The following is a 22,658-nucleotide window of genomic DNA, read 5'->3' as shown; positions in this document are numbered from 1 at the left end:
AGCGTTTGGCTTCGGTAGTAGCCAGAGGGGCTTAGGGATGCTAGCACTATGGAGGAGCAGAGTGGGGGTAGGATCGAAAAGGTGGCTGGATGAGAGGGTGTCTAAATCGCCAGGTGAAGGACGGTGGACGCGGGTAGTGTTGGCGGGATGTTTGAGGTGGAGAGGGGTGACAGAGAGGCCGGGAGGGGTTAATGCAGGGGGTCAAACATTTAAGATTAAGAACCATGAATAAGATTAAGAACAATGAATATATGGCGTCAAAACAGCTTCGGTGAATCGCAGACAGAGATTAGTAAGGTGGAAAGCTCTAAGAGCTGTTCAGCCACTAAAAACCCCGCGGGCTCTACCTGTTTATCCCGTTGTGGAGGACGAAAATAAAAAGAGTCGAACAAAAAATTTGTCAAGCGAAAAATTGCACAAAAGACCACACGACTAATGTAATTGCTACAAACTTCGTACGAGAGCAATAAAAAACTGCTGGCGAAAAACCGCATAAGAACAAAAATCAGCTTTCATTAATTTTCTTCATACCTCAATTTTTCGCTTCCTCGAAACCAGCGGTATGAACACCACTCTTTTCGCTCCATTCTCCAAATTTGTTTGGCAATAAAATTGAGAAAAACAGGAAAAACAGTCTGATAAATTGTCGGAAAATTCATCACAAGTTGCAACTCCAAAACACTTATTCATAACAGATACTGTAATACAAATTCCGTTCAGTCAAACATATGATGCATAACAAAAAAAAACATTTATAATAAAACCCGGGGAAGAGGAATGAAAACAAAGAAAAAAATCAAATATACCCGTCAGGTTGCGGGAAATTAGCCACCATTGGTTCCCATAACCCCGATTGGGATTAAAAGAACAGAAGGAAATTGAAGAAACTGATTGATGTAAGAAACTATTTTAAAGTGCAAACTATTGTTATTTCATTTCGTTGTTAAACATACCTGTTTCTTTATGAGAGAGTAAAAAGATTTCACGCAAAATGTCGAAAAAAAGGCGAAATGAGGTAAAGCACAGAGACCCCAAATTTTTGTTCGTCGAAGTAAAAAGTTAGGGAGCGAAATAATAGCCTGGTGAGATGTTGGCGGCTAAAAGACTGATTACAATACTCCTCTGAATAAAATTTTCTGCAAGTTGAAAGAACAAAGATTTCGTCCAAGAAAATCTTGTAATACCGCTTCCGTTCAATCAGTGACTACCAATGCGACCCAATAAAGAACCAAAAACGCCTGGAAAGGAGCAAACGTAAATAAAAATCACAAATTTATTTTAACTATTTCAGTGAAAAATTCCCCTAAAAAGAGAATAGTTCTAAGCAAACAAACGATCAAAAATTAAACGAAATTGACAATTCCCAAAAGCACCAAAACAAAAAAGACAGAAACCTTCAAACACGATAGCCGGAAAATAGACGTCATTGATTCCCATAACGCCGATTGGGATCGAAGGACCAGAAAAACAATGATAAAAGTTGATTTTTGCAAAAAAATTTTTAAAGTGCGAATTATTTTGATAGGATTTGTAGTTATGCAGACTCGTGTTTCTTAATGAGAGATTGCAGGGGCTAGTATCAATATCAAAACACATTAGATATGTTGACTAAAACTTGAGGAAAGTTCAAGTAGCGGGTATCCAAAATTGGACTTTATGGGTTCACCTCGATTCCGTTTTATTTTTCGATACTTATTCTGTTCACTTTAGATTGCCTTACAGAGCAACTGCTGTTTCAAGGCAATCTGAACAGAATGAAACCAGACTAGAGAAGTCAAAGATTTTACGCAATATTTTGAACAAGCTGTGAATTAAGGTCTAAGGTAAAGCGAAACAAGCTTTTAATCGACAAAATAGGAGCGCTATAATAGCCAGCCGAGAAGCTGAGGGCGGCTAATAAAAACTTAAGATTATAAAAAAACAGAGAAAAAGCCAGGCCATGCTAGCAACTCATAAAAAAAACTTGTTCTTGAATACACTAACAATTTTGAAGCATTAACAGTAAGAGAAGCATTTTGTGAGAGGGGATCTTTGGCTGCACGGGGCCCTTACGGCCTGAACGATGTGTAGGGGTGGGGATTGGGGGTGCGGATGATGTGACGGCTGGGGTGGGGTGGGATCAATTTTTAAGAACCGCCTTCCCACCATGAGTAAAAGTCTCCAAAACAGTTTCTGTGAATCGCATACTTAGGCTAGTGAGTTGAATGGCTCTAGGAGAACCTAATGCCCACAGGGCGCTACCTCTTTATCCCATTTCTGAGGACAAAAAGTCAAATGGGTAAGGCGAAAAAACGGTCAAGCGAAAAATCGCATAAAAAGACCAAAAGGATTAATAATGTAATTGCTAAAAACTTGGAAAAATAGCACTTTATTAAAATATTGCTAAAATTTGTGATAGTTATATCTTCAAAACCATTTAATTGTCTCAGAGGTTATCCAGTATCCCTATTTTAAGCTTTCAATAGTTTCACTGGCTCATAAAGATCCATAACTTTAACATGATAAAAATTTTAAAATTTTCAAATAAAATTTATCAAAAAATTTCTCCCTCGAGTCATTAAAATAATGATAACCATTCCATAAACTCTAGAAACTAAGCAGCAGCTTAGTATCAAACCTCGAAGGAGGTTTCTTGGCTCTTGAGGCTGGAAAAACCTAAAAAAAATGACAAAGAATTTCAAAAAAACATGATTGCCAAAAATTTTTCCTGGTGCCGCGAAAAAAATTCAAAAAATATTCAAAAAACTTGAAACACTTGACAAAATTGCTTAAATTCGTGATAATAAAAAGTTGAAAACTATTCCATGGCCAATAAAAATTTTTCAGTAAATCAATGTCAAACCATTAAGGAGGTTTTCTGACCCCACAAAAAAAAATTTTGTCTAAAAATGACAAACTATCAATCAAAATACCTGAAAAAATTTTCAAAACAGTTTCTAATATTTGTGATATTAAAAAGCTGAAAATTATTCCATGGCAAAGAAAAACTTTCCATTAACTCATCATCAAACCCTACCGGAGGTTTTCTGGCCCCTGAGGCTGAAAAAAACTGAAAAGTGACAATGTCAAAAAATATTCTAAAATTCGTGATGTTACAATGTTGAAAACCTTTGCCCCTAAAAACTATGCAGCAAATTATTATCTAACCCTAGAGGACGTTCAACAGCTGCAAACTGCGCAGCGACATTTGATTGAACATGTACAGGTTCTTGATATCGTAATTCAAATCACGTAGACTGACGAAGAAACCCTTTAAGAGCGATTTAGTATTTGCAGGGCGAAATATTTGTGATATTGAAAAGTGGCCACTATTCCATTGCCAAATAAAAATTTTCAGTAGCTGACTTTCGAACACTTAATAAGTTTTTCTAGCCCCTTGGTCTGGAGAAAATTGAATAATGACAATATATGTACAAAAATTGCGAGTTTTGTAAAAGAAAAATGCTATAATTCGTGATGTTAAAATGTTGAAAACCATTCCATTACCCCTAGAATCTATGGAGTAACCTATTGTCGAACCCTAGAGGAGGACCTAGGGCTGAAACTGACAAAAATTTTAAAAGCGTAAAAAATGTTAAAATCAGTAACAATTTGCGTGTTTTTGTTTGCTTACCAAAACATATAGCTCTTAAAATGGTCATAAAAAGTACTTACGTCTTGCAAAAGACCTTTATGAAGTTAAGCCAGGCTTAATTTTGGCTGGTCCAAAAGAAATTTGAAAAATGACGAAAAAAAAACGAAAAATTGCAACATTTTGGGCTCAAAATTACCTCTAAACCTTAAACTACGGCCTTCCCAGTAGCTTCACCACACTTAGCACTTGAAGGATTACTAAACACGTCTAAGTGCCTCAAATGAAACCTAATGCCCGCTGGGCGCTACCTGTTTATCTCATTTTTAAGGACGAAAAGCCAAACGGGTCAGATGAAAAATCGGTCAAGCGAAAAATCGCACAAAAAATTTCGTTTGAGAGCAATTAATAATCAACGTTTTAACACGTGCGTCATTGACTTTCGCATCTTGTTTCAGAAACACTCGACCGATTTAATAAAAGAGATCACCAGTACTCCTGTTCGGGTTGCAAAAAGACAGCGCACCAATACGAGGCAAATTTTTTCGATTGTAAAAGAAGACAGCAACAATACAATTCAAATACTTTGGATTTTTTTTAAAAAAAAAACCTGTATAATGTCAATACTCCTCCTCGAGTAGTAAAAAACTGTAGAAATCGAATAATCCTCTGCGAGTCGTATAAAGACACTCACGTTTATAATAACTGCTTCGAACTTCATCCGAGAGCAAATAGCAAGTTACTTCAGCAGACACTTCCTTATAAAAAATTCTGCTGTTGGCTCTCAACTGCCGCAACCATACGAAATGGAGTAAATACATAACAAACTAATACACAAAGCTTCAAAGGAAGAAGATATTGAATTAAATTGTGGTTGTTATCATAAAAATCCAATTTGTACAATTTATCTGCCGGTGCAATCAATAAACAATACCCAAATTAGTCCCCAAAGTAGACAACGAAAGTGAAATAGATTTTATTAATAGAAATACAAACGGTCCAGGCACCACCGGGCATGTTATACAGTACAATAAACGTCAACATCTGTCTCTATCTTCATATGCAACTCGTTTTTGATGACAAGAATGCCAGAGTTTAGTGTTTGTAGAGAGTGAAATGACACCTTACGGTTGTTCGACAAAGACATCTTTCACACATTATTCGTACAATTCTATGCTTCTGGTACAAATTTTGCATTTTTGAACATCGTGCAAACATCAGCCGAAGGACACACAACCTCAGAAGGGTGGCGAGACATTTTACCCCATGCCATAAAACTCATGCCATAATTTTAACTGTAAAGTGAATATTGGATATATATATTGGGTTTTTGGGATATTGGATACTATTGTATTAGGCAATTTATCCTGACACTATCAAAGTCGACATGATTTCCTATCGTTAAGTAAAATTTTGGCAATATGTCTGCCTGTCACTATACACTCTCTTCACCAGGGTGATATATTTATGGGTAATATAAATATTTGATGCTTCGTATTTTAAATTGCGAAAGAATTACACAAGCAGTATGATTTGGAAAAATTCAGTTCAGTTGTTTCACTTCACCATTTTGTAAACTCATGATTGTGGTTATTAGGTTTCAGGAGAGGTTTCTCGTTTTAATTATTTCAATATTGAAGTAGGAATCAGCTTTTCCCTATCTCACATTGTTTCTTCAACTAATGAGAAAAGGAGAACATTCCTTTTATGTTTTCACGATTTTACAAACCACGCATAACACAAAAACACAATTAGTTCATTCATTCTCTCCAAGAAAAGAAAACGATTTGGAAACCAAAACAAATTGTGCTGCAGTTAAGATAGTGAAAAGGAGATCTCAAATTTATATCACAATTGCATCAAGAACTGTCAGGTGGTGGCACATTAACAAACTCCTCTTCGGCATTGAGAGACTGTGTGTCTTTGAGATAGGAGAATCGGCGGATCAGTTCCTCCAGTGGAAACTCTCCGTGGACCTTGTTGTCACGTGTGCGAACATTGATAGTGTTCGATTCCATCTCCTTCACTCCGCACACTACAAACACCGAGAACTTTTAAATCTATCGAGAGATAATTTTTACAAATTAACATCATAGGATTCGTTTGTAAAATGTCTTACCCATGGAAAATCTTTGAAAAATTGTATAAAAACTTGTAAACTAGAAAACTTCGTAATTTAGGCCCCTGCAAAATTACTGTTCCAACCCCATGTTACGAGAGTGAAAGAACTCTATGATATCCGGTTTCTTTTGTTCTGAATTTTTGAAACCCTAAATAACAATCGGAGATCGAATCACAATCCCTGAGAGTAACATATATAGATGTAGAATATAATTGAACAAAGAGGATCGGTAAGGTGCTTTTGCACATGTTTCAACCCCACTTAATTTTCTACCAAATGAGGAAGAGGTAGGAAACTTTCTAAGTTCACATATATTTCCAACACAATTGTTCTATGAGTACAAAAAACCACTAAATGAATGAATAATGCCATATTGGAGGTGGGGGGGGGGGGCATATGAGACCTATTATGAGACTACAAGAAAAGACAAACCGTAGCCGGCAAATTACCGAAAAATAGCCGCCGTTGACCCACTTGCCGCACATTGGGAAACAGAAAAAGAAACATACCCGACAGATTGCCGGAAAATAGCCGCCGTTGATTCCAATAAGCATGATTGGGATTGAAAGAATGGAAGATATTGAAAAAAAATATTTGTACAAAAACATTTTCTAAGTCCAATTTATTTTGATGGCATTTTGTCGTTGAACATACTTCTGTTTCTTAGAGAAAGGCTACAGGGTCTACTATCAATACCAATAAGCATTAGATATGGTAACTAAGACTTAAAGGAACACACGTTCAAATAGCGGGCATCTAAAATTGGGCTTTATGGGTTTATCCCGTTTCTAATTCTGATTTCAATTTTTTATACTGACTCTGTTCATTTTGAATTGCTTTCCTGAGCAACTGATGTCTAAAAACACTTTTAGCAGAATGAGAGAGGAGAGAAACTAGCCTAGAGAAGTCAAAAAGATTCCACGCAAAATGTTGAAAAAGAGGCAAAATGAGGTAAAGCGAAACATTTTTTTGTTCGACGAAGTAAAAAAAACATAGCAGGACAAGTCCTGAAATACAATTCAAAGAATTGAATGCAAAACTTCGACGAACTTTAACCGACCAGCAGGTCAATTAAACAATGCCAGCCAAAACAAATAAAATCATCTCAAAAGATTGAGAAACTCAAACAATCAAACAAACTAAAAAAAAATATATACTCATTGCTCTCGAAGCTTTTACCCCTTAGTCAAAATTTGAACCACTTAAAAATATCTCTTTCAAAAATATGTTTAAGACCAACTTTTGTTTCTGAAATCGGTCCAGTATTATATCTGCATGACCTGAAAAAGCTTCATGGCCCTTAAAGATCGGTTAACTCGAAAATGACCGAAAAATTAAAAAAATGAAATCAATTGCAAATTGTAATGAAATGTTGCTGAAAATCGTGATATTAATATCTTCAGAATCGTTTCTGTATCTCTAGAGGCAATCCAGTGACCCAATTCCATGCCTTCAAAAATTCATTGGCTCATAGATCGATAGGCAATAATTTTTAAAAAAAAATCAAATTTCGGAAAATAGATATTCGTACTATTAAGACGGTGAAAACCATTCAACTCCCCCATAGAAACTATTAAATAACACACTACCGAACCCCTGATGAGGTTACCTGGCCACTGAGGCAAGAAAAACTGAATAAAAGACAAATGTTTTGAAAAAACTTGAAAAAAATTGCAATTTCTATCAAAAAATTTCTAAAACTCGAGAGCTTAAAGTGTTGAAAACAAATCCATTGAAACTAACAACCATGCAGTAACTTTTTGTCAGACCATGAAATAGGTTTTCTGAGACTTGAGAATGGACAAATATCAAAAAATGACAAAAACTTTAGGAAACCTTAAAAAAATATTTTAGATTTTATCAAAAGAATGCTAAAATTCGAGACAAAAAAATGATGAAAATCAATCCATTATTACTAAAAACTATGCAGTGCTCAATTATTAAACCTCAAGGGAGATTGCCTGGCCCCTGCAGCTGGAAAAACTAAAAAAATGACAAAAAATTTCAAAAACCTTGAAAAAAATTGCAAAAATTAGTATGATTTTGCGTGCTTGTGTTTGTAGTTACCAACCCATATAGCTCATAAAATGGTCATAACAAGTTATTTTTTCTCGCAAAAGGCCTTCATCAACTTTCAAAAACTTCAACCTAAGACTAATCAAACAAAAAAACTAAAAAAAAAGTAAAAAAGAAAACATGAAAAGTTGCACCTTTTTGAGCCCAAAAACTCTTTTACCCTTAATTAAGGCCATCCAAGCAACTGCACCACTTTAAGCACTTGAAAGACCACTAAAGCCCACTTTGAGCCTCAAATGAAACTTAATGCCTGCTGGGGTTTACCTGTTTATCCCGTTTTTGAAAGATCAAAGTCATTGAAAAATGTGTGAACTCATCTTAAAAAAAAACACAGCGCCCCAACACAATTCAAATTCTTTGAATTGTAAAAAAAATAGAAGCGCTATAATAGCCGGCTGAGACGATGAGGGCGGCTATTAAATAGCTTCAAAACTGAAGGCTATTAAGCATAAGTAATAATACCAGCTAGCAATCCCTTTAAATGAATTTTGATAACCTAAAGCACCATGACTTAATGACCGGGCTTAAGATGTTTACCCCGTTTCTTTTGATTTTTCTCCTTTGACTTTGACCATTTTCACTACATTACTTAAATCAATACGTGAAAGAATTTGAAATCCATTCAGATGAAACAGTGAAAGAAGTAAGTCATAATTCAAACGTGAAAATCGTGACTTATGTAAAAGGAAAAAACGGTAAAGCGGTTCAGCTTTGATCAAAAGGGAAAGCGAATAAAAAAGGAGAGCGCCTAAATCATAGCTGTTGAGAGGCTGACGGCGGCTATTAAAAAACAAGCTCGAATTGCTCTTAAACGACCAAGCAATCGTGGGGGAGCGTAATTGAGTGGGGGCGGGGTGTTTATTGAGTGCGGTGGGTGACTTGGGAGGTTCAACTTGAAGCATTAAGAACCAAGAACCACCCTTCGTACCATGGAAATGACTCCTCAAAACAGTTTTGGCGAATGGCATTCTTAGAGACTCATTAGGCGTAAGGCTCTAGAGAGCTGCTCGGCCACTCGCTGCCCTCCGAGCTTCACCTGTTTATCCCGTTTTTGAGTACGAAATTCAAAATGGTTCAAAAAATCAAAAAAATCGCATAAGAAGACCACAGGATTAAAAAAATTGCTATGAACCTTCTTTGAGAGCAATGAATTGGGGGAAAACTGATCGACTGCCTTTACAAAAATACAATTAGCTGCAAAGTCAAAAACACAATTAACGTGTACATCACTACCAAGCAGATGAAACCTGCCTTAGTGAGACTAGGAAAAGTCGTTAAAAAGAAGAAGAATGAAAGGGATAAGGTTCAAAAACCATAAAATTTTGAGACAAAATAAGATGTAGAGCCATGATGTAGAACCAACAGCTTACAACAGAAAAATTTAAAACAGATTCAAATGTATCTCTTTAGGAAGCCAAAGCAACCCATCAATAGTGAGTTAATCGCCTGCCATTAGTGAGACTAAGTCACAAAGTAACAACAAATACCGGCAGTACACAGGCAATCTGAATGAAAATTTAGGAAAACGTGAACACAGAAATCGGATGAATGTTCAGAGACCTTTAAACCTCGATGAACCCTCGAAAAAAATGAAATTAAAAACAACCTTTTAATTCCATGTTCTACGCTTTACGGGCTTCCGGGTGATACCACTAAACTCTCAACGACGAAAATATCGAGCAGCCAAAATTTACCGAAGAAAAAGCACAAACCCAGTTTAGCATATAGTTCCTACCCCTGTGGAGGCGGAACAATGAACAACCTGAGAATCATCAACATGGCCAGCTGACCACTTGCAGAATACGTTGGGTATGAGGCTATTAAAAACAAAAAATGATGATCTAAAAAGCAAGAGAGAAAAGAAAACTTTGAATCTAAGAGATAAACTAAATTAGCAAAATACTTAAGAATCGGTGAAGGTTCTTGTCGCTCAAGTCTTTAGAGTCAACATTGTTTAGCTAAATAAAACCTATGCAAGAATCCAACTACAAGTTTAGAAGAGTTTTACTCGACATTTTGAACTCGACAATTTAAAAATTGATATTTTTCAAATCTTTCTTGTCATCTTAAAAATCAAATTTTCTTGTCAAAAACTACAGGACAACTAAAAAAACATCCTAGCAGAAACCAGGTTACACGGACAAACAAGCAAACAGAGTCAAACATAGGCCAAAACAAAAAATATAGCCGGCAGATTGCCGGAATAGCTACGAAAGAATAGATTTGCGTGCCGTATGATAGAGATAGAAACAGATAGATATAAGTTGAAAAAGTTATCGACGCCGCTCAAAAAGCTATGTAAAAAATAAACGATAAATTAATAAAGCTTGTTGATTCATTGCGCAGAAGCCTTTTCATTAGGGACCCTTATTATACATATGAGTTCCTTTGACCTTAAACTAATTCAAAATATACTTAAATTTTCAAGTGCAAGTCATTTAATTGAGTGAGTTAAGTCACTTATTATCAAAATCTAATCACGCAAAAAAACTAGAGAGAGAGAGAGAGAGAGAGTGAGAAATGACGTCACGGGCGCAAAAGCAGTTAGTGAGAGGAAGAAGTCATTCAGAAAAATTTGACTTTTCAGCTTTGAAGTGTGAACAAATGTAAAACGAAAAAAGAGCGTCAGACGACGAAACAAAAAAACATAGCAGGACAAGTCCTGACGTACAATTCAAAGAATTTTCATTGACTAAACGGAAAAGCTAGACCTAGAATGGACTTTGAGTGAATTGAGAAAACTATTTTAAAAAAAAATCAGATCAAAAAATAAGAAAATCAATGTCAAAATGCCGCATGTGAACAAAAAAAACCAATAGCGAGAAATGAAAATTTAATTCAAACAAAAAACTAGGCCTAGAATGAGCTGTGAATGGATTGGGAAAACCAGTTAGAAAAAAATCCGATCCAAAAAATCGAAAAAACAGTAAAAATCAGAGTGAAATTGCCGCATGTGAACAAAAAACCACAAGCGAGAAACCGAATTTTTGTTCAAACACCGTTTTCTCACTCTACTTTAAAATTAGAGCGAAAAAAATTCACGCCGCAAAACCACTCGCTTTTTCGCTCCATTTCCTGTTTCGGCGTGACCAAAATCACCACTCCAATTTGACTTCAAAAATCATGAAAATGTGTGAACAGATCTTAAGACAGCGCCCCAATACAATTCAAAGTCTTTGAATTGTAAAAAACCAAGAGCACCGCAATATAGCTACGCTCAGCTTGCAGCTATAAAAATACACGAAAAAAAATGATCAGACGAAAAGTTCGCAGTACCAAAAACCGCATTAAAAAGACCAGCAGAACAATCTAATCGCTACAAACTTTGTTTGAGAGCTTTAAAAACTCAACAAGGATGCAAAACTGACTTACGAAATGTACTAACCAAGGATGAAGTTGAATTGTGCAATCTGTCCATTCCTGATCTTCTTTTGAACTGTGTCTCCCTCCACGTCACACTCACATTCAAACCCACTCTCATACAGCTTCCTCTGGATCTGTTAACAAAATAAAGCTCCTTAATATGACCCACGCAATCAATTGCAATTCATTTTTGTGAAAAACATTAGATAGCACGCCAAAATAACATCGACGAATAGCATTATTTCTGATACTGTTTGAGGCCTAGGCTTTTTTGCATTTTTCGGAGATTTCAGTGTTTTTATTACTTTGCCGAACTTAATTGTAAAAACATTAGTTAAATTTAGTTTTATATTCGAAATATCAAATTTACGGCTCTTTTCGTTTCTTCTTTCCCTGATGTTCTCTAGCGAATGAGTGCGAATGGTTGTTTAAAATGTAGCTATTGGTTTTGATTACTTGACATCACTGATTCTCTATAGGGTTTTTCAATTTCTTCAAATTTTGTGTATTAGGGTCGGAGGTCGCATTGACTCTCAATGGCTGTTCTTGAGGAGGGTTGGATGAGAGTGGTCCAAGGCAGAGGAGGGTGGACTGGGGGTGTGAGTGGGGCGGGGTGACTGAGATTTAGGGACCACAGTTTTCATACGGCTTTCAAAATAGTTGAAATCAATCTTGAATTTTTATTCATAAGCAGCAAACCAACTTTTTCATCAGACTGCATTGCGAAAGTTAACAGACAATGGTACGTCACTTAATAAAGTAGTCATAAGCAAAAATTGACACTCAGCTCTTGGTATTCATGTTTAACGGATATGTACAGTTTTTTTGCAGTTTTTTTTCTTTGCTAACTTATTGCCAATATTAAGGTAAATGTTTCCTCTGATATTGAAAGATATTATGTTAAAAATAAGGGTCAAACTTAACGGTCGATAAGTTAATCAGTTCAAAATTTTGATAAGGTAAAGATTTTAATGGCAGCATTCAATATAATGGAATAGGAGTTTTGCACCTACTTCTTGCTGTCCTATTTCTACTATTTCCTTCAGTCTCCTCAATGAAAAGTAATATGCTTTCTCTAAGGTCAAAGAGTGTAACCTGTTCAAATATCATGATATACAGCTAATTAATTTAATGTCTGACATCAAATCAATTTTTTAAAATATATGCTTTAATTACGTCCAAGTTAATTCCAAAATTATCAGTAATATAGGGTCATATGTTCATATGTTAATATAGATTTTAAGATTACAAAACGGTGTAAAACGGTAGATATTGAACATATGGACGAATACGTAATTGGAGTCATTTCCTGCACCTTTCTCTCTTAGTAAGAATCTAAAACTATACTTAATGCAGCAACTAATTTCAGCTAGCAATCCCTCTGATGAACCTTGATAAACTAATGCACCACGATCTAATGATCGAGCTATTTCGATTTATCCAAAAATTCGTGGCGTCAAATTATGACAAAACACAAAAATACATACGCAATCACAGCATACAATACAACTCTAGAGGCCATAAACAACAATCAGCAGTTCTGATAGGTGAACTCATCGACAACCTTATCGAAAATCTACCAACTCAAAAAAAACGATAGCTTAAAGTTAAGACGATAAAAAACGTCAGTTACGCCGCACTAGAAGGACAGCGAAATCTCCTTTGAATCTAAGCGACACGAGTACAAGAAAAGAAACGAAAATTTGAACTACTCCAAATAATTCATTACTATGTTGAAAAAACGGCTTAAATTCATACAAAACACTTCTAGAACCCATGTTATTAATAAGATTAATCTATGACTAATTCATTCGCAACCAATGATATTGTTCATTGATGAGATTAGAGTACAAGATCGAACATAAACCGACTAATGTCGGAAGAATTGCTCATGAACGACAGGCGAGGCAATTTAATTCAGGGGCTGTAGCCTAGATCAATTTTTCTTTATGGGTCCAAAAACAGTTGAACACGCCGGGATTCGAACCATGGACCTCCAGATCCCTCACCAGAAGCACTGCCCACTCGGATATCAGTCCCTGCTTGTTGAAATGCTGCAATCGTTTTTATTTTAGCAGCAAGCTTTACCTCGGAGTGAGAACAATAGAGATCACTCAAAAATGAAGAACGGAAGCTTGAAAAAGTCACTTGAGAGGCCAAAGAATGTTCTAAAAGAAAAGCGCAAAAACGGTTCAGCGAGAAATTTGCATAAAAGGACCAGCAAGCTTACAATGATTGCAAACTTCGTTCAAGAGCAAATAAAAATGAAATCATAAAAAGGGGCAAAATACGCTATTTTTCGAACAAATTTGTCTCGAAGTCAAAGAAAGCATTAGCGATGAAGTCAAACAATCAATTCGTCTAGTGAAAACTCATTCGCAGCCAACGATTGATCCGATTAATATCCAGATTGGGAGATATAACTACAAAATATACAAAATTAGCAAAAACGAAACTTAAATTTTTTTCAAAACAAATAGTGTCAAGAAAAACACAAACTATCGAACCAAAACATTGAATAAGTTCAATTACTCCTCTCAATCAAATGAGAACCTTCATTAATGAGAGTTAGTGACCAGAAAACAAAAAATTACAAAACTTGGCAAGACTCAAAATTTTTGATAGTTTTGGAAAACAATTTGTGACAAAAAAGTTACATTCCTTCTATTACATTTCAATAGAGAGCCAATGAGATCAGTCATTATGAGACTAAGGAACAGGGCTACAAAATACGACAGAAAGGGGCAAAACTACAAAATAAATTTAAAAAAAAACTGAATAGCGTCAAAGTCTTATAAACATTTAAATACCTTTTAATGAATAAATTCAAAATATATAAATAAGCATTAATACAGCACATGCCTCAAAATTAATACAGCCTCAAACCAACTCTTTTCGCTTCCTTTACTACGCCAGCTTGAATAAAATTGCCACTCTAGTTTGACTTCTCATTGCCATCAAAACGTCGAAAAAAAGTGAAGTGAACACATCTTATAAAACATAGCTGGCAGATTGCCAGAAAATAGCCGCAATAGATTCGTAGATCGCCAGTAAAAAAAAAACAGTAAAAAAGACAGACCAAAAAAATTCGTCTTTTCATTGAAGGCTGATCTCAAATAACCTTCATTTAGAGTGACAAACACCCATTTGACCTTATCTCTGTGAATTAAAGTAAATAAAAGTCAATTTCAAAGTTAGGAAGTCATTTTTGAGAGTGAGGTAAGTCAAGTGTGACCAACAATTTAATCACGCGCATGAACAAAAAACTCGCTCCACTAAGTGCGAAAAATAAACGTCACCCATTCAATTCAGTTGAAATTGCATGAAGGAATGAACAAAAAGCGGCTGTGACGTCATATGGTCGTAACAAAAATCATGACGACGAAATAAAAAACATAACAGGACAAGTCCTGACGTACAATTCAAAGAATTTTTATTGACTAAACAGAAAAATTAGACCTAGAACAGACTAAGAGTGAATTTCGAAAACCATTTTAGAAAAAATCAGAAAAAAAAGTAAGGAAAAACAGAAAATCAATGTCAAAATGCCGCATGTGAACCAAGAAACCACTAGCGAGAAATGAAAAATTAATTCAAACAAAAAACTAGGTCTAGAATGAGCTGTGAATGGATTGGAAAAACCATTTAAAAAAAAATCCGATCCAAAAAATCGAAAAAACAGTAAAAATCAGAGTGAAATTGCCGCATGTGAACAAAAAAATCACTACCGAGAAACCGAATTTTTGTTCAAACACCGTTTTCTCACTCTACTTTAAAATTTGAGCAAAAAAAATTCACGCCGCAAAACCACTCGCTTTTTCGCTCCATTTCCTGTTTCGGCGTGACCAAAATCACTACTCTAATTTGACTTCAAAAATCATGAAAATGTGTGAAGATCTTAAAAAAAAAGACAGCACCCCAATACAATTCAAATTCTTTGAATTGTAAAAAACCAAGAGAAGGCCAATATTAGCCCCAGCTATCGCTGTGTGGCTATTAAAAAGACAGCGCCCCTATCAAACCCAAATCCTTTGGATTGTAAAAAAGGAGAGCACCAAAGTGAGCCATTGACAGGCTGACAACGGCTTTAAAAAATTTATTGAAGTGCGAAGTCATAAACATACCCAGCAGATTGCCGGAAAATAGCCACCGTTGATTCCAATAAGCATTATTGGGATTGAAAGAATAGAAGATATTGAAAAAAAAGATTTTTGTACAAAAAGATTTTTTAAGTCCGATTTATTTTGATGGCATTTCGTAGTTGAAAAAAATGTACTTCTGTCTTAGAGAGAGGCTACAGGGGCTACTATTAATACCAATAAGCATTAGAGATGGTGACTAAGACTTAAAGGAACGACGTTCAAATTGCGGGCATCTAAAACTGGGCTTTATGGGTTTATCCCGTTTCTATTTCTGACTTCAATTTTTATACTGACTCTGTTCATTTTGAATTGCTTTGCTGAGCAACTGATGTTCAAAATCACTTTTTGCAGAATAAGAGAAGAGAGAAACTAGCCTAGAGAAGTCAAAAAGATATCACGCAAAATGTTGAAAAAGCGGCAAAATGAGGTAAAGCGAAACATTTTTTTATTCGACTAAGTAAAAAAACATAGCAGGACAAGTCCTGACGTACAATTCAAAGAATTTTCATTGACTAAACAGAAAACTAGACCGAGAACAGACTATAAATGGATTGGGAAAACCATTTACAAAAAAATCCGATCCAGAAAATCGAAAAAACAGTAAAAATCAGAGTGAAATTGCCGCATGTGAACAAAAAACCACTACCAAGATACCGAATTTTTGTTCAAACACCGTTTTCGCACTCTACTTTAAATTTAGAGCGGAAAAAATTCACGCCGCAAAACCACTTGCTTTTTCGCTCCATTTCCTGTTTCGGCGTGACCAAAATCACCACTCCAATTTGACTTCAAAAATCATGAAAATGTGTGAACAGATCTTAAAAAAAAAGACAGCGCCCCAATACAATTCAAATTTTTTGAATTGTAAAAAAAATAGGAGCGCTATAATAGCCGGCTGAGAAGATGAGGGCAGCTATTAATTAAGTGGTGATTCCAGGCACAACAACAAATGACTTCTGAGTTCGGTAATTTCAGGCACACCAAAGTGAAGAGTGGAAAATCTAGTGCTAAGGTTATGTAGAGTTTTTGATTTCGATTGAGTGTTGGTCACTCTAGAAACAATTTAACTTCTATTATCACTGGTTCTGTTAGATTTTCTCCGATTGCTATTGGAAATAGATTTAATAAATTAAAAACAATGCGAAAATATTGGCGTATTTTAGTGTTTTGCCAGTATTTGATGTTCTTCTAGTGTAAGAGCTTTTTTGTAGGTTTAAACTTTTTTATAAGTTTCCAATAAGTAGCATATGAAGTTCTGCTTACTCAACTCGTTCGATAATACTTACTTTCGATTCCTGAGCTGTTTCTTTATTTCTGTTATCGCCTGCCAGATGTAAAAATTGGGCGACAAAAACAGCAACAATGGAAGACAAAAAGAGTCACGTGCAAAACGTTTAAAGTTCACGTGCAAAAAAGTGAAGTGAACACATCTTATAAAACATAGCTGGCAGATTGCCAGAAAATAGCCGCAATAGATTCGTAGATCGCCATTCTAAAAAAACAGTAAAAATTAGAGTGACAAACACCCATTTGACCTTATCTCTTTGAATTAAAGTAAATAAAAGTCAATTTCAAAGTTAGGAAGTCATTTTTGAGAGTGAGGTAAGTCAAGTGTGACCAACAGTTTAATCACGCGCATGAACAAAAAACTCGCTCCACTAAGTGCGAAAAATGACGTCACCCATGCAATTCAGTTAAAATTGCATGAACGAATGAACAAAAAGCGGCTGTGACGTCATATGGTCGTAACAAAAATCATGACGACGAAAAAAAAAACATAGCAGGACAAGTCCTGACGTACAATTCAAAGAATTTTCATTGACTAAACAGAAAAATTAGACCTAGAACGGACTAAGAGTGAATTGCGAAAACCATTTTGGAAAAAATCAGATAAAAAAGTAAGGAAAAACAGAAAATCAATATCAAAATGCCGCATGTGAACCAAAAAAAAAACCACTAGCGAGAAATGAAAAATTAATTCAAACAAAAAACTAGGTCTAGAATGAGCTGTGAATGGATTGGAAAAACCATTTAAAAAAATCCGATCCAAAAAATCGAAAAAACAGTAAAAATCAGAGTGAAATTGCCGCATGTGAACAAAAAAATCACTACGGAGAAACCGAATTTTTGTTCAAACACCGTTTTCTCAACTCTACTTTAAAATTTGAGCTAAAAAAACTCACGCCGCAAAACCACTCGCTTTTTCGCTCCATTTCCTGTTTCGGCGTGACCAAAATCACTACTCTAATTTGACTTCAAAAATCATGAAAATGTGTGAAGATCTTAAAAGAAAGACAGCGCCCCAATACAATTCAAATTCTTTGAATTGTAAAAAACCAAGAGAAGGCCAATAATAGCCCCAGCTATCGCTGTGTGGCTATTAAAAAGACAGCGCCCCTATTAAACCCAAATCCTTTGGATTGTAAAAAAGGAGAGCACCAAAGTGAGCCATTGACAGGCTGACAACGGCTTTAAAAAATTTATTGAAGTGCGAAGTCATAAACATACCCGGCGCATTGCCGGAAAATAGCCGCCGATGATTCCAATAAGCATTATTGGGATTGAAAGAATAGAAGATATTGAAAAAAAAGATTTTTGTACAAAAAGATTTTTTAAGTCCGATTTATTTTGATGGCATTTCGTAGTTGGAAAAAATGTACTTCTGTTTCTTAGAGAGGCTACAGGGGCTACTATCAATACCAATAAGCATTAGAGATGGTGACTAAGACTTATAGGAACGACGTTCAAATTGCGGGCATCTAAAACTGGGCTTTATGGGTTTATCCCGTTTCTACTTCTGACTTCAATTTTTATACTGACTCTGTTCATTTTGAATTGCTTTGCTGAGCAACTGATGTTCAAAATCACTTTTAGCAGAATGAGAGAAGAGAGAAACTAGCCTAGAGAAGTCAAAAAGATATCACGCAAAATGTTGAAAAAGCGGCAAAATGAGGTAAAGCGAAACATTTTTTTATTCGACGAAGTATAAAAACATAGAAGGACAAGTCCTGACGTACAATTCAAAGAATTTTCATTGACTAAACAGAAAACTAGACCGAGAACAGAGTATAAATGGATTGGGAAAACCATTTATAAAAAAATCCGATCCAAAAAATCGAAAAAACAGTAAAAATCAGAGTGAAATTGCCGCATGTGAACAATAAACCACTACCGAGAAACCGAATTTTTGTTCAAACACCGTTTTCGCACTCTACTTTAAAATTAGAGCGAAAAAAAATCACGCCGCAAAACCACTTGCTTTTTCACTCCATTTCCTGTTTCGGCGTGACCAAAATCACCACTCCAATTTGACTTCAAAAATCTTGAAAATGTGTGAACAGATCTTAAAAAAAAAGACAGCGCCCCAATACAATTCAAATTCTTTGAATTGTAAAAAAAATAGGAGCGCTATAATAGCCGGCTGAGAAGATGAGGGCGGCTATTAATTAAGTGGTGATTCCAGGCACAACAACAAATGACTTCTGAGTTCGGTAATTTCAGGCACACCAAAGTGAAGAGTGGAAAATCTAGTGCTAAGGTTATGTAGAGTTTTTGATTTCGAATGAGTGTTGGTCACTCTAGAAACAATTTAACTCCTATTATCACTGGTTCTGTTAGATTTTCTCCGATTGCTATTGGAAATAGATTTAATAAATTAAAAACAATGCGAAAATATTGGCGTATTTTAGTGTTTTGCCAGTATTTGATGTTCTTCTAGTGTAAGAGCTTTTTTATAGGTTTACAGTAAGTAGCATATGAAGTTCTGCTTACTCAACTCGTTCGATGATACTTATTTTCGATTCCTGAGCTGTTTCTTTATTTCTGTTATCGCCTGCTTGACGTAAAGATTTCCAAAATTTCTAAATCGAAGGCTTTCTTACAGTATCATAACAGTTATTTCTGAACGCTTTATTGGATTACATTAGGACAGATATTGTGAATAACAAGGCTTTAATGTGACGTCCGCGTGCACATCTTGAACAACTAACATTCTGTACATATTCAGCAGCCGCACTGACAACAGACACGACTATAATCTGCCTGGGAGACAACCAGAAGGGCCACTTGCCACCATACTGCTCAGTCAACACAGAAATGCACCTCTCAATTGAGCCCAAAATAGCCCTGTGGATTATCACTGGACGAGCACTCACACCTTCTTGGCTGAAAAGTTGAAAGGTTATTTAATCGGACAATTCAAAACTATAAATCCAAATTGATGCAAATATTTCTCATCACTTTTAAATGTCAAAAATTTTACTTCTAAATTTTCAAAATGTTATTAATTAATGGTTACATATTCAACGGCTACTTATCATGTTCTTCTGTTTTGCTTAGTTCACGTTACAATAATGATCGAGCACGAACACCAAAATTAACATAGCCAGCAAATTGCCGGAATAGCTGCAAAGATTTGGGGGCCGTAGAATACAGATAGAAACAGACACAGAAATAAGTTGAAAAGTTTGCGACTCCGCCTAATAATTTGTCAAGAAAACGTTCAGCGAGAAATTAACATCCAAACTCACTCAGCCAGCAGATTTTTAATAGGGAACTTAATTACACATGAGTTTCATTGATCATAAACTAATTCAAATTAAACTAAGTTTAAAGAGCAAAATTCAATTTCTTGAGTGTGATAAGTCACTAATGATTAAATATTAAACGCAGCCGGAAAAATGAACAAAAATATTTGCCATTGAACCTTTGATGTAGATCGGGATTGAAACGGAAGAAAATTGAGCAGTATCAATAAGATTCTAAACCTACACACAATTGAGATTCAAAACTGACAACTAATAAGCTTAATACTAATGCCAGCTAGCATCCACCCAATGAACTCTTAAAACCTAACGCACCATGAATTAACGAGCGGACTTTATCAGTATATCCTATTTCCTTTTGACCTTGACAGTATTCATAACATTGCGTAATTCAATGAGTAAAAAATCATTAATAAAAAAACCTAATGAGTTGAAACGCGAGTGAGAAGTCAAGCGTGAAAGTCGTGCATTATGTAGAACAAAAAACGTTACCAAAAATTTAAAATAGCAGAATAAGTCCTAATCAAATCCCAGGAAAAAATGAAAAACATTTATTCTTTTACCTTGAACAACTCCAGCCAAACATGGTTTCACAGATTTAAAGAAAATAATAGAATTTAAAGGCCCTTTTAAGATTAGCATGTTGACTACGCCAGTTTTCGTTAAAAAAGGAAAAAAATAAAAACTTTCCAAACATGATAAGACTTGCTGATATATAATAGGCAAACCTCTAGACAAAACAAATAGAACAAAAACTTGAATTCAGAATTTAGAAAACAACTACAGATTCGCCAGCGTTTTTTGCTGTTATTATCGTCAAAACCCCAATTGCAACATTCAAATTAAAGCATAGAACAAAAAAACACGACACATAAACGCAGCACCGAAATCGAAACTTTGACGACTTGAGCTCAGAAAAAAACGAAAATGAAATAATCATTGCGAAAAACAGTCATGTTTTGAAAGAAACATGACTCAAATATAATATCAATCAATCAAACAAAGTTTGAAAAGAATTCGTTTGCCCCAAGAGATCAAAAAACATCCAGAAATATTGACACAAATTGCAAATTTTCCCAAATTGCGGGATATCTTGATATTATTTTTAAAAATAGTTTTCTAAACATTAAAAACTATTCATAAACAATCATCAAGCCCTTCAAGTTTCATTGGCTCCAAAGCTTGAAAAAAAACAGAAAAACATCAAAATCTTCAAAAAAAAACTTGAAGAAAATTGATATTTTAATCCTAAATAGCCAAAACTCGTGATATTATTAACCTGAAAATCATTTGTCACTCAAAATTACGCAGTAACCTATCATCAAACTCAAGGAAAATTTCACTCGCCCCTGAACAATTAAAAACTCGGAAAATGACAAAAATTATCAAAAACTTATTAAATATTATTTAAAAACTGGGCAAAAATCGTAATGTTAATATCTTCAACGACACTTTTTCTCTCTTGGAACAATTCAGTAAAGCATTTCAAGCTCTATCGGGGGTTCATATTCCACTAGTGAACAAAAAAACTGAAAAAAAATTCAGAATAAATTGAAAAAAAATTTAAAATGAGTATCACTTTGCTTGTTTTAAACTCCGAACCGACTCAAAGTAGATAGTCAGTCAAATCAAAAGCTAACAACTCACTGAAAAATACCTCGTAGTTAAAGACAATAATCGTTGTGAAACATTAACAGTAGAATTAACATGACAAAAGGAAATCCGATAACAAAAACTGATGAAATACATGAAAAAGTTATCTCGCAAGTTGCGATTCCCAAACAACTATTCGCAAAAAAACTGTTATTACAAATAAAGCAATTTTTAATCAAAAATCAACTACCAACTGTCGACAAAAAAATTGGCCCAGAGAACACTCGCATTAAAAAACAACCGAACTCAAATGATCACAACTAACTTAGTTTCAGTGGACACTACTAAGTTCAACCGTAAAATATCTCTTATTGGTAGTTTCAGCCGTAGAATAGTTCTAGACTAAATCATTAATAAGAAAAAGGATTTGAAAAAGCTTAAAGAAGATACGGGACAAAAACTACAAAGATGAAAGTTTAAAATTCAATTTACATTAACCGATTTTCCTTTTTAAAAAAACGCCTCAAACTTAATATCAATCAAATCGAATATCATCGAAACCACTAGAACAAGAAGCAACCAGGAAACTCTCTGAAAGCTACAGAAAATTTAAGATTACACAAATTGCTAAAAATGATCCTGCATGACCAAATGTATCTAAAAACTAATATTTGTTCATAACATTTAAGAAATAATTCCAACCGTACTATTACTAGCTTAAATGAACTAGAAAACCACTTTTGGCTGAGTAAAAATTTTTAAAAAATGGCTGAGTAAAGTGAAAAAGGCTTTGAAAAAGCACCGCACGATAAAAAAAATACCTGCTTTGATACAAAATCTTTTGATACGATTTTCTCGCTCCCTCTCGAATGATGCATGAATGGAAAACCAGTCTAAGTTCTCTCTCTGCTTTTCTCTTTTGCTCACAAGGCTAAACAAAAAACCTCTTTTCACATGCGGCATTTGACATCCTCAGAACTAAAACCTCTTAAAACAAGTAATCGATTTAAAAAAAAAGATCGCCAATACTCCGAGTCTTAAAAACATAGCACGACATGAACTATAAACATAGCCGGCAAATAGCCGCCGTTGACCCGCATTGGGATTGAAAGAGAAAAAGAAGAAATTAAGAGATAGAAATTTTCTCAAAGTCGAAATGTTCTTATTTGGTCTGCCAATTCTGCATATTCGGTTAGATTCTAAAATAACACTTAATTCAGCTTCTAAATTGAACGCTATTAACCATA

The 22,658-nt window shown here is 35.0% G+C and overlaps 1 protein-coding gene across 1 annotated transcript in view; it reads right to left on the bottom strand.

Moving 5' to 3' along the window:
* Nucleotides 1-4,412: 4,412 nt before the first annotated feature.
* LOC142349627 (threonine--tRNA ligase 1, cytoplasmic-like) overlaps nt 4,413-22,658 on the bottom strand; it is a 110,972-nt gene continuing 92,726 nt past the window's right edge. The window contains exons 15-17 of the mRNA XM_075401327.1: nt 19,264-19,438; nt 11,155-11,266; nt 4,413-5,606 (exon numbers count right to left, since the gene is read on the bottom strand). Coding sequence (XP_075257442.1) covers nt 5,431-5,606; nt 11,155-11,266; nt 19,264-19,438 — 463 coding nt within the window. The 3' untranslated portion in view covers nt 4,413-5,430. The remainder of the gene's footprint in view (nt 5,607-11,154; nt 11,267-19,263; nt 19,439-22,658) is intronic.

Source organism: Convolutriloba macropyga, chromosome 11 (assembly GCF_964194025.1).
Source record: "Convolutriloba macropyga chromosome 11, txConMacr16.3, whole genome shotgun sequence".
In the NCBI taxonomy this organism is placed as follows: domain Eukaryota; kingdom Metazoa; phylum Xenacoelomorpha; order Acoela; family Convolutidae; genus Convolutriloba; species Convolutriloba macropyga.
The sequence above is the reverse complement of the archived record's forward strand: the minus strand, read 5'-3'. Positions and strand labels throughout refer to the sequence as shown.